Here is a 13467-nt window from a genome sequence, read left to right on the forward strand (position 1 = left end):
AGTGAAATGTTATGTGAGTCTGGAAAAAATCTAGACTCTGAAATCTAGGAAATTATTCTATTGCTTTTCTAACTTTTGTTTCAGCATAATAAAAGAGGTCCTAATAAATATGGAATTCAAAAATGTAACATTTTTGTGACAACACAAGGGGAGTAATTTCTAGGCTGCTCATGTTCTTTCTGAGGCTGAAATGTCCCTTTGTTAAACAGGGGCATTGATGGGGGCTTTCCATGACCCAGACTAACCCCCACCTCCATCCTTGCCCCCATCCCCAGCCTAAGGCCATCAGAAAGTTTGAGGGAGTTTCAGAAACAACCCTTACCATGGAAGCTGAGGTTATGTAGTGTCTCATCTTGACCCAGCTGATATTCCCTCAGTGGGAACCCCCCACTTGACAGGGGGGATCATCTATTGACCACCTCATCGAATAAGATGAGGCAGATGGGGGGATGAGTACAGGGGCGTTTCCATGGGGCTGGCTGGGGAGTTCAGGAAAGGATTCCAGAGAGCCATGGGGAGAGACATACCTCCAGCAAGGTCAAGGAGTAAGTAGCCTGGATGGAATTCATGCTTAGTATTTGCCTTTGTTTTTATATTGTATTTCATTTTATTGTTTTTTAATTACCATACAGCAAAAATTGACTTTTTTCCTTTGGTTTTTGGCTATATAAGTTTTAACACACATATGGTTAAGGATAGCCTTCATAATTAGGGTACGGAACATCTCCCCGCAAATCTCTCTGTTGTTATAATGACATCCCAATCACCTGTTCATGCCCCGACAGCCACTGATTTATTCTCTATCACTACGGTGTTGTCATTTAAGAATGTCACATGGAATCATAGGCTGTATCCCTTCGAGGTTAGCTTCTCTTAGTGGAAGAGATTCACCTCCGTTACCAGGTGCATTAATAGTTCAGTCCTTTCTGCTGCGGTGCCCGACCCCGTGTAGGTAACACCACCATTTGCTACCTCTTCACCCACTGCAGGACACTGGGGTGTTTACAGCTGCTGGTTTTCACATATAATGCTGCCACGAACATTTGTGTTCAGGCTCGGGCCACACTGCTTTGATGGAATCGGTGAAAACCCAGGGAGAGGAAACGAAAATGTCCTTTAGCGCAGAGATTTCTACCCTTGTGGAAGATTCACTTGCCACAAGGTCTGGCAAGATGAGGTCTGAGACACAGCAGGGAGCAGGTCGTGAGGGGCCATTTGGGAGTGAAGGCATCAGGAGACATTTGCCTCCCAGACTGTTCTGGAGTAGCTGCCTCCTTTGCCAGAAGTGGGCACCGTGGCAGGGGAGGTGTTGGTAGAAGCAGGAGGACAGGGCCTGGGGAGAGGTGCGAGTGTGGCAGCATGGCCGGGCATGGGAGAGAATAGCTGAAATAGGTGAATGTGTTTCTAGGATGTGTAGACCCCTCCCCGTGCAGGCAAGAAAGAAGCTGTATTTGTCTGTGGCGAAGGACAGGAAAGGTGAGGGAATGTAGGCTTGGCTCAAGCCCAAATTTTCACAGTGGAAATGACAAATGACCTCTTACTACACTCAATTCTTGGCCTGTTTTGGAGCAAAGGCTCCATGAGTCTGTTTGGTTCTATAGATCTATTTGTTTAATTATTTAATAGTAACCCTCCCAACCAATCAGGGCTGGGCTTACTAAAGTGATGGAGATTAGATCTAGGAATTCAACCCCCTGGAAACATCTGAGAAAAAGAACTCAGGAGGGAAAAAAGGGAAGAAGGAGGGGAACTGAGAGTTCAGGACATCGCCAGTGGCCTGTGTCTGTGCCACATCCCGTCCCCTGCTTGTGGTGCGGAAACGTCACTCAGTGCGCTCCTCAGAGTGTGCTGTTGCTGTTGGGCGGAGTCAGCAGTTTAGGGCACCTCCAGCTGTTAGCCCTGCCCTGGCCTTGGCGTCGCCTTTTCCGTCTCCTCATCTTTTAACCCAGTGCTGGAGACTAAGACCAAAGGATAGGCTTGTTCTGATGATAGCCTTTGAATGGGTGCCTACTTCTTCCATTAGCTTTGGGAGCCAGGGGCAGTTCGGTGGACCTTATGTCTGCTAACGCCTTGGTGACTGACCACCTGGCCTGGCGCCTGCAGACATGCACATGCTTGCACACTTGGCCGCTTCAGGTGTGTGCACCCTTATTACAGCTTCAGCGGGTTCCCAGCCCCTTGTTCTGTGTCCTTGCTGGGACCCCGACTTATTAAACTGCTGGATCTCACTGATTTTTCATTCATCTCTGATCTAAATAATAGTGAGTTGCATCCTCTTGGCTCCACCTAGAAAGGAAAAGGGCATTGTTTGAGATACGAATAAAGACATTCTTTCTGATATGAATAGCCCTGAAATAGAAGTGTTAGGGAAGTTGGTGCTATGAAGTGATTGTTGGGAAAGTATTGGTGTTTTTCTCTTCCAAGGCAAGTCACCATGTTTACAGTAATTTTGAAATATGAATGCAGGGTTCTTAGAAATGCAAAGCTAGGGAAATAAATAGGGACTCAAGGTCTGTGTCTGAAATTGAAAATCAGAATAATTTGTGCAGAGGGCACGAGTGTGTGAGGAGAGGAGACTAGAATAGCAGCTCTCAGCCGCAGGGTTGATTCCAAGCCTTCAGTAACTTCCTGTTACCTCATGCAAATTTCTTCCCTCCCAGCCTTTATCTCCCTCATTTATAAGATAAGGGACTTGTAGTAAATCACCTCAAATGTCCTTCCAGTTCTGACAAGAGGCATGATCTGACATCATCCTTCCTGTAACGAGGAGAAGCCAGCCTTTTCTTTTCTTAGGTTATTTATTTATTTTTGTCTCTGAGTTGCTGCTTTGACATTTCTCACATTTTCCTAAATTTCACAGACCAAAGGGAAGGCCTCCCAAATGGAAAGAAAAGGGAATCATTAAATTGTTATCACTCCAGCTGTTGGTTAGATGGATCTTAACAGGGGTTTCTGATCACCGACTATGTTGGTTTTCTATTGCCATGTAACCAATTACCACAAACTTAGCAGCTTAAAACAGCACAGATTTATCATCTCACAGTTTCCATGGGCTGGTGTCCAGCACTGCCTAGCCGGGTCCTCTGCTCAGAGTCTCACAAGGCTGCAGTCAAGGTGTTGACTGGGGCTGGAGTCTCAGCTGAGGCCCAGGGTCCTCTTCCAGGCTTTTGTGGTTGTTGGCAGAGCTCATTTCCTTGCAGCTGTACAACTCATGGTGGCTTGCTGCTGCTTTGGGGCCAGCAGAAGAACCATTCTCTATGTCTGAGTTCAGGAAAGACCTCAGCCCAGTTTTAAATGTCTCACCTGATTAGGTCAGGCCCACCCAGGGTAGTCTCCCCTTTGATTAGCTCAAGATCAACTGATTTGGGACCTTAAAGGCAACTGTAAAATCCCTCCACCCTTGCCATATAATGTAACACAGTCATGGGAGTGTTTGGCCTACACTCAAGGGGAGGGGAGTACACAGCACCTTATGGGTGGGATCTTGGGGTTCATTCTGCTTTTGCTAAAGCACTCTTTTCTCAGATCAACTTGTCATCTGTCTTGCTTTGTTCCACATTGTTATAATCATGGCCATTGTCTACTATGCGAAAAATAAAAATGCCTTACGAGCCCTGAGACAGATCCCTAAGACATGTCTGTGCCCTGTTCTTTCTTTGCCCAGACATTGTCAGGATTGCCAGACCAAGACACCTTCTACGACGTGGTGGACTGCCTGGAGGAGCTGGGCATCGCAGCCGTGTCCCAGAGGCACCTGAACAAGAAAGGGACTGATCTGGACTTAGTGGAGCAGTTGAACATTTACGAGGTAACAGAACGTGCCTTTTGTAAGGCACCTCGCAGCTTGGACAAATGTCAAAGGCCGAGGTAAACGTACTCTAGACCTGTGGTTCTGAGTGCGGTGTAGCAGCACTCACAACACCTGGGCGCTTTTCCAAATGCAAGTGCTCAGGCCCCAGCCCAGACCTGCGGAATCAGAAACTCTGAGGGTGGGCCTGGCACTCTGCTGTACTAGCCTCCTGCTGATTGGGATGTGCACTCCAGTGGGAGAAGCACTGATCTAGCAGAAACTGGGTAGTTTGCTCGCTCGTTTATTTATTTACTGCTATTTTAATTTAAAGAACATGCATTCTACCAGCAGTACTTACTTTCAGGCTGAGAGAGAGAGTGAGGTTGAGAGAGAGCCAGAGACAGAGAAACGAAGACAGAGAGACGGGCAGACAGAGATCCTATTTCTCAGACCTGATAGGGATGAAACTTCAGGCAGGGCCTGCTACACAATTTGTAGGACAAAATAAAATGGGAAAAACTGCTGTTAAAGATACTAAACACCTTTTTACGTCCTTTTCTGGTCTCTCTCAGCTTTTTATTATGGTTTTAAAAAAATTTGCTGTTTAATGTCATTGTAAGGAAAGAAACGTTAACATTTAAAAGTATTAGCAGGAATTTTACTGCTCCTATTTATATTATGCAATGCCAGTTTAAAATGCAATTATAAGAGCATTTAACCTGTATGCAGAATCAGCAAAATTTGGTAGTTGGTCACTCCTACATGCACAGGTATTTTGTTCTTCCGGAACAGTGGAAACACTGTTCAAAATTAACTCAGCTATTTTTACTTCGTTTCTTGGTATGTGTTCAATCTGTCAACACTCTCCCTTCAACTTACTGATGAGTAAGGAAGGCTAAAAGGAACAGGAACTGTGGGCTGTGGGCTGTTCTATCTTCTCATTTTTCCTATGTCATCATTTCAGCCTAAGTGGTTGGCTAACACAGGTAAAAGGTAACACTGTTGAGAAGGATGGGATGGGACCCTTGGGTTGCCATCTCATGTAAAGCAAGTTCTGGTTTGCCTGGAAAGCATGGCCTCCGGGGCTGTCAGTGACTCTGCTCAGCCAGTCCTAGGTGTCTAACACACTCACCTGGCACTACTCACTTCCAATCTCACTGAATGCCCTTGTTTCATGGGTTGACCAGAACTCTGTGCTCGAGGGTGCAAGGAATGGCAGATGTGCATATGGCACCTGCTTCCTTTATGCCTGCACACACTCCCTTGGCCCTTGGACTTCACTGGTAAAACACAAGTTTAAAGTTAAAATTAATAAGAATTTCAAGATGGTGAAAGCAGAGCACTGAGCCAAGCACAGAGCCTGCTGAGCATGAGGATGGAGCCCTGTACAGTTGCAGAGGGCACATGCCCGTGACGCAGGGACGCTGCTTTGGGTTATGCTTCATGGCTTAATGGCCTGTTGAGTTCTAACTGCTCCCAGTGGGTTAATTTCAGGTCAAATGCCCACTTGTTACTAAAAGTATTGATATTTATCTGATGTGACTATTGTCTGAACTCCAAATGAAGGTTAGAGCACATTTTGTGAATAGCAAATTGCATTCCTTCTTACTAAGCCTCATCCTCCCGGTTTCCTTCCGTGGCTAGTGGGGCCAGAATCTGGAGGCATGTTTCCTCTTGGCTGGTGTGACTTTGAATAGGGAAGCTTATTCATTCAGGCCCCAGCTTACCCATAATAGTGGAGTGAAGCAGGCTACCCCTGAGGACATCCTATCAGTGGTGTTCTACTTTTTTTTTTTTCACATTTTCCCCTAGATATCATTCTCATACCAAAAAATTAACTTTCTTAAAGTATAAAATTCAATGGGTTTTAATACACTTACCAGATTGCATACCCATCATCACTGTCATATTCCAGAAATTTTCACCACCCCCAAAAGAAACCACACACCTATTAGCAGACACTCCTCATTCCTCTCTGTCCCCGACACCTCATACCCCAAACCACTAATCTATTCTCTCTCTGTTCAGATGTCTTTTATTTCATATAAATAGACACTTCATGTAAATGGAACCAACGTGTGGTCTGTGTGACTAGCTGCCATGTAACATGTTTTTAGATTCATCCATGTTGTAGCATGTATCAGTACAGGCTATTACCCTATGCTAATTATTACCCTATGCTAATAATTTTGAGAATGAGGCAATAGAGGTGTAGAGAAGCAGGGAGTGGTCTGGGACATCCCTTGTGGCCCCTGGGTCCTTTCTCCCTGCATCAGACATGTGCTGTCTGACTCAGAACAGTAGACAAAGTCTCCAGGTGAGGTTCCCAGGTCTCCTCACCCAGTGAATAGTATTTAGTCATGAAACATGTCTACTATATATCCCAGAGAGTCAGGGCTTATAAATCTATGAATTCTGGGTCTATTAACTGTAGCCAGGGACATCTTGCTAAGGGCATTCCAGAAACAAGAACTCTCATTTTAGCAAATATCATTAGTCTGTTTATTAGGTAGTCTAGTTATTAGCATGTTTGCAAGAGATTAGATGGGGTCACTTGCCGTCTTCCTTTCCCCAGAAGCATCTCTCCTGTAAAAGGAGTGAAGTGTCACAGGCCAGCTGTTTTAACCCCTTCATCCTAGTCTATATCCCTAAACAACATATTGTTTAATTTTGTCTGTTTTGAAGCAGGAATCATGTCATTTGTATCCTTCTATGATTTTCTCTTTTACTTAATGTTTTTGAGACCTACCCATGTTGTTATGTGGCTTTCTAGTTCATGCATTTTCACTGCTGATGCAAATATCACGATTTACTTATCTGCTCTTCTCTTGATGGAGGTTTACTGGTTAACAGTTTTGTTGCCACGGCAGTGCTACCACGAGTGTTCTTGTACTTTGTGTGTGTGCATGCATGCTCACACATGACTTCTCACGGGTATTAGTTTTATTCTTACTTTGTAAAACTGTTTAGAAGTTTTTTTTCTTTCAGTCTTCTCTTCTCCCTGGTCTTTGATGGTTTGATAGAAGTCCCTTGGGAAAGTGTGTGTGTGTGTGTGTGTGTGTGTGCGTGCGCACATGCGTTTTGAGGGTGAGAAGATATTTTTGATAACTGTATTCCTTTTCTTATGGAAATTGGTCTGTTTAAATTTCCTGTCTTTACTTGGATCAATTTTGGTAAATTATATTTTCTAGAAAATCCATTTCATCTAGATTTTTAAGTTCATTACCAAAGAAATATATAGTCTCTTATGAATGTTTTTGATTTCTTCTGTGTCAATAGGGTATTCCCTTTGTTATTTTTCACTTTTTGTATTTGTTATTTCCTCCTTTTTTTCTCTGGATCAACTAGTGGTTTGCTTATGTCATTGGGCTTTTTCAAGTAATAATTTTGATTTATGTATGATTTATACTGCTTTTCTGTTTTATGACTCAATATGTTTTTATTTTAGTTTGTTGTTTTTTCCTAGATTTTTGAGTTGTATATTTAATTCATTCCTTTGCATCCTTTAACCATCCTTGCCTTCCTGGAATATAACATTCTTGGTCATATGTGTTCTTTTTAAAAATGTGCTGTTGGAATTCTGTTAGATACTCATTTATTTAGGGTTTTTATACAAGTATTCGTAAGTAAGCTTGGTCTCCTCTTCATCCTTCCCCTGCCTTCCTCTCCTCCTTTTTGTTTGCCATCTCTATCAGCTGGGGCAACACTGTTATGCCAGCACCATAAAAAGTGATGCCGGGGCTCACGACACCTCTCTCTTATGTTGCTCCTGGACAGTGTACTCCTAGTGCTGTGTCTGTGGCTTGTCTCCAGGGCACGTCTCTGGTGTTTCTCCTCTGTGGCTTCCCTGGATCCTTCATCTCTGTCCCCTGCTTTTCAGTGTTGAGGTCACCTGATGAGACCTCCTCTCTCAGTCTAAATGGACTGTCCGATGACTTACATAGTGAATTTAGCAGCCCTGGAGGGTGGTGACTGATCTTGACCCTGAGCTTTCAGCCAAGGCCATGGCTGCCTGCCCCTGTACCTGCTTGTCTTCTTGTATTACATTCATTCATTTGAGGCCCCCTGTGTGGGGTCCACATACTCTGCTGGGTCTGAAAATACACAGATAGAAGTTCTGTCCCTGCCCCAAGGAACTTCCATTCTGTAGTCTAAGACAGTCAGGTAGCTGATTCCCTCAGCAGCTAAATGTAATGGTTCATGGGACATAGAAGGTGCGGGGAGCTCTGACTATATGGGACATAGCCACCTGGAAGCTGCACATGACATGCTACCAGCCCTAAATAAATCCTTTGCTTTTCTCATATGACAGAAGCAAAAATCCTGTACCATCTGCTCCTTTCTCCACCTCTATAAAAAACAGAGTCTCTCAGGTTACAAACCTGGAGCTGTCCTGGACTTATTTCTCTTTCCTCCGTCCCGACACTTAGGAGTCTGATCACTGAAAACTGTACTTTCTTCTCCATGCCCCTAGTTTTGGCCCTCACTGTTTCTTGGCTGGACTATAGCAATATCTTCTTATACATTTGTTCTTCTGTGAATTGGTTCATTCAGCAGAGTTTTACTGAGCCCCTAGTATGTGCCATACACTGCTGTATGCCCCGGGACACAGCAGCTACCTAGACGGACAAGGACACTCTCCTAAAGGAGCGCACATTCTAATGGGGTGCGTACAATATTGACAAAGTACATGAATAAAGTGAGAATCTGAGATTGCAAGCATGTCTATGAAGAAAAGAGGATGAAGTGGGGTTAGAAATGGAGGTATGGCTGAGGAAGGCCCATCTGAGACGGTGGCCTAAAGACAGTGATGTAAAGAACAACAGGGGAGGAGCTCCAGCCCGGCAGGGGTGAAGGGTCGAAAGGAGACTGGTGTGACTAGAGGGGAATAGGGCCTGGGAGAGCAGCAAATGTGGGGCCTGGTGAAGTTGGCTTCCTGCAGGTGCTACATCCCTTGCGGCCTTCTCTGCTCTTTCCTCCTTCCTAACTCCCTGCAACTAAAAACAAGGGGATCCTCCTGAAAGTCAGATCTGACTATGCCATTTCTTTGTTAAAGAAAACAAACAATAGTGGGTGAGTGAAAGATTATATGAATGAATGAATGAATGAATGAAAACCTTTTTCATGGCAAGCAGGATGTAGCCCAAACTCCTTGAGTTAGTACAAGGGTTTACACAGTGTGTGGCCTCATACCCCTGTGGCCTTTTCTCCAGTCATTCCTAAGGTGTCTCTGAAGGTTCAGCCACATTTAACATCTGCTGTGTCTTCAATGTGAAAGGCAGATCTTTGGGGAGCTTTCCTTTATCCATTCTCTTTTCTTTGCCTGGAATACTCCTCCTTCCAGGTCTCAAGTTAGCAAACTCCTACTCCTCCTGCAAGGGTCATCTGCGGGGGCCCTCCTCCACGAGGTCTTTCTTGGCAAGGTAAAAGGAGCTCCTGCTGCTTGTCCCCTGTACTTGGTTTGTAATCCATGGAAGAGCACTTGCTTATGTCCATACCTTGGACTGAACAGTCTTTTGGATGTACTTGCCTGTCTGTTTGCCTTTGAGCTAGTCTACATCATATGTCTCATTCCTGTCTCTGGCCCCAGTGCCCAGCAGTGCACCTGCCCAGAGTAGAAGTTCAGTAAGTGCTCAAATGAAGGCCTCTTTTAATATCACATGTTTTACGACAGTGTGTGCCAGATGCTGGGTGGAAGGAAGGGTGTGGTTTAATCAGAAAGCAGCTAACCTTAGAGGGAAGATGCCCTGAGTAATAACTCCAGGTGACACCTGAGTGCTTTATATATCAGGCAAAGCCAGGATTTTTCTTTTGTTCTGAAATCTAATGCAGTTTCAAAATAATATTTTTTGCCACAGGACAACTAAGTTCAGGATACACAGGGGCAGCAAGGAAGCCTATAACCAAAACCAACATTTTCCTCTATGAATGTTTTTAAGCACTTGAAGAAAACTTGGTTGGGCTTCTAAAATTCTTCTTAATAGTAGAGGATGTCTGGTGACCATATGTCCTGGACTTCCTGGGGACAGGCTCAATTCCATGTAATTTAATTCCATTTCAGAGAGGTGACTTAATCTATGTTTCATTCATTTCAATTTTTATAGTTTCATATAATTTTATAAATATGTAAATTCACAAATCATAATAAAAAACCTTTTGTCAGATAATGTGTTCTAATTTTTGATTCTTAAAATGTGCTCCTTATAATGGGAAAGGCATTTGAAGGCTAGTGACTTTAGGGGTGAGGGGTAATTGGTCATTTTAGAAATAATTCACTAATAGGTCTCATCTCTTAAGACCCTTCTTTGCCATAGGTGGTAAAAAAATTTGATCAGTTAGCTCTTGGCGATAACAAATACACCAAAAACTCAGTGGCCTAAAACACTAAGTATCGCTCATGATTCTGTGGGTTGGAAATTCGGATCTGGGTCAACTGGAGATTCACATGCGGCTACAGTCATCTGATGGCTGGACTCATAGTGCGTTCGGGTCTCTCCAGGTATTTTCCAGCCCTCAGCATTCTTGACTTTCATCTGTAGGACTCCCTAGAATCAGAAGAGTTTGCAAGTGCCACTGTAGCCCCAAGGTGAAAGTGGAGTCTCTCTTCCTGCCATCAGCAGACACTGCTGAATCTAGGATCCATCTCGTAAAGACAAAACCTTGAGTGAGCACCAGCCCCAAGTTTCATGTTAGAGGGTTCCTGCCTGCCAAGTCCAAGGCTGCCCTGGGCTCAGCTGGGAGTCTGTGCCCCTCTCACCCTCCATGCGCTCTTTTCTTGTTTTAAGGGAATAGGTGTTCTGTTAAAGATCTGAACATTAGAAAGTCCCCATTGAATTCCATTTTATGGTGTTGCTTTGGTAAGTTTTCTAGATTTTTCTTTTCATTTCAACTCTCTGATTGTCTCTATCTTCCTTGACAAAAGGCAGTTAAAGTGGATTTCACTTTGTACATACTGTGTGTGCGTCTGAAAGGAACTGTGAGCAGAATGGCATGTGATCCTTGGATCTCTGAGGTTAGACAGGAATTAGAACTATCTGAACTGTGTGCTATTAGAAGCAGAATCAATACCTTACGTCAGGTCAGAATAAGTTCAAATGGTCTAGAATTTTTATATGTCAAAATGAAAAAAAGTAATTGTCTAGAAATATTGAAAAATAATGTCCTTGGTTAGGTACATAATTATTCTCAAACTTTCCCTAGAAAATGCCATTTAAAGTGTTAAAGTTGTACAATTTCTTAGTTCTTTCAGTTAAACTGGAGATGGGAACCCTAGGAAACAGACTTTCCAATGAGATTTTATAACAATAGAGCTTTTTCTGAACTCATATCAACTCTTACCTAAAACCTCCCCAAATTATGTCTGGTTAGTAAATCCGGAGGCACAAAATAGTCAAAATAGTATTGAGTTGCCTTTACGTGTCTGAGATTTTGTTATACAATGTATCTGGCACAGAGACAGAAGAGTTTTCACTTAATCAATCTTCTCTAGAGCGAAAGCTGGAGGAACCTGGAGATGGGGCAGATAAAGCGTGGAGGCACTCTCGTGAAACAGGCCGCATGTCTCAGGTGCTCATTCCTCTGGACCAGCAGGAGAGTGCCAACCTGACCTTGACTCAGCCAAGCTCACCTTGTTTGACAAACACTGCTGCCGATATTTTGGACATAGGGGATCTTTGATATTGCAGTAGCCAGATTTTTCTGTAGATAGGTGATATAAAGGCCAGATGCTGTGATTATCTTTCTGTGTCTTTACATTACCTCTCCATTCTTATGTCAGGACCAAGCTGTGAGAAGTGACTGAGAACACCCAAAGGCTGGATCATGTGCACCTTTGGGGACATGAGACTACGAGTCTCTGTGGTTGCCAAGTCAGAGAAGCTGCTGGACTTGGTGAAGCCTGGCTTACCTGGGCTTTGAGGTGGCTGGCTCGCCAGTTCTGTGTGATAGAGGAATTTGTGGGCATCCTGTGCCCCTTCATCTAAGGGCAGAGGTTGGGGGAGGATAGTCATTTATTGACTGCTAGCTACAGAAAAGGCCCTACTCTTGCTGATTTACATAAATTACCCTCATATAAGTTATTTGAGGTACACCTGCACATGCAATACTTATTTTCCTCGTTTGGTGAGCTGGAGAGAAGGCAGGTGACTTACTGCAGGCCACACCAGGTTTGTCAGTGACAACTTATGCTCTTCTTACTGTCCAGTTTTAGAGAAGGTAGGCTTAAAAAAATTAAAGAAGCTGGAGATAAAGATGAGTTAGACCATGGCTGGGAAGAGTGGGTGTGGAAAAGGAGCAGAACTATGCAAAGCTCAGATAGTTGGTGTTGGTGGTGAGGTAAGCAAGCTGTGGGATAGGATCCATGATCGAGCGTGGTTAGGGATGGTCAAGCTGGGCCTCTGGAAGGGCACCAACTAAGAGCAGGACCAAATATCCCCCAGAAGAGGGCAGGGGGGCGTGGGTATGGTGACAGTTGGCTCAGGTTTCCACATCATAGCCTAAGTGACAAAGTGTGAGCCAGTTGTTCTTCTGCACAAATATGCATCACTTTTAAGAAGAAGTTTTTATAAAAATTTATTCTGGAGGTCAGGTCTATTTCTGTTATCTATTTTGGTGACTCATATCTGCGAGCTGTCTAGTTTAACTATAACCTCCACCCCCAACTCTAAGACCATGCTGCCAAGGATAGCTGCTTGCAGCAAGTTGTGTGAGATTCTGCAGCCAGGTAGCATTGTCTATAGCGCTAGGCCTCTCGAAAAGATCTGTGGGCAAGGCTAGTTGCCCTCACCTGGATCTTGTGGCTCTCACCTCTGACAAGAACCCTTTTTGTGCTCTTCTTAGCTTCCTCGTTGGGAAAGCAAGCTCAGGAACCATCAGGAGCTTGAGGGCTTCCTGCCACTGGGCTTCAGGAGGGCCTCTGCCTCCTGGACCCGAGAAGAACAAAGGGTGGCCCAGAGAAATGCCATAGCTGGGCTCCAGGGTAAAGGTGCCATCCAATTACAAAACTATTCAGGATATTTTTTGCCCTTTCCCTGTGCATTTGATTGGGAAAATACACAGCGGCAGGCATCTTTCAGTTTGCAGACTGCTTTGGGTAAGTGTGGCTGTGAAGACCTTGTGGGGAAGCTGAGGCTACAGCATGGGGTGAGCTGGACGTGCACAGTACCCCCTAAGGGCTAGGAAAGGACATCAATCTGACCTTGCACTGGGCCTTCTCTGCTTTTGCAGGTGGCACTCCGGCATGAGGATGGTGATGAGACAGCTGAGCCACCCCTCAGTGGGCGCCGGGACCGGAGGAGGGCCAGCATGTGTTCTGGTGGCAGCGTGGGCGAGCACCGGGGCCTGGACCGCAGGCGGAGCCGCAGGCACTCGGTACAGAACATCAAGAGTCCTCTGTCGGCTCCCACCAGTCCCTGCTCCCAGTCAGCTCCCGGCTTCCCACCCTGTCAAGTGCGAGATCTCCGTGAAAAGTAAGCATTTCCCCAGCAGTGGGGGGCGCCACAAGACCATTAGGGAGGGAGTTCCCCACCCCATAGGTTCCTACCACCATCCCCACCCCACTTACTCTCCTGCCTCTTCTCCACCGTTAAAACAGCACCCAAAATTCCCACTGAGCTACCCAGGGCAAGGTGGCCCTTGTGACAAGCACAGATTTGTTCTTATTAACCCCATGAACTCTT

At 44.9% G+C, this 13467-nt stretch overlaps 1 protein-coding gene across 12 annotated transcripts in view; it reads left to right on the forward strand.

Moving 5' to 3' along the window:
* FHOD3 (formin homology 2 domain containing 3) overlaps positions 1-13467 on the forward strand; it is a 420803-nt gene that overhangs the window by 274294 nt on the left and 133042 nt on the right. For all 12 annotated transcript variants that reach the window (XM_053912979.1, XM_053912980.1, XM_053912982.1 and 9 more), the window contains exons 9-10: positions 3665-3808; positions 13016-13257. In XM_053912979.1, coding sequence (XP_053768954.1) covers positions 3665-3808; positions 13016-13257 — 386 coding nt within the window. The remainder of the gene's footprint in view (positions 1-3664; positions 3809-13015; positions 13258-13467) is intronic.

This window comes from Desmodus rotundus, chromosome 10, assembly GCF_022682495.2.
Source record: "Desmodus rotundus isolate HL8 chromosome 10, HLdesRot8A.1, whole genome shotgun sequence".
NCBI lineage: Eukaryota > Metazoa > Chordata > Mammalia > Chiroptera > Phyllostomidae > Desmodus > Desmodus rotundus.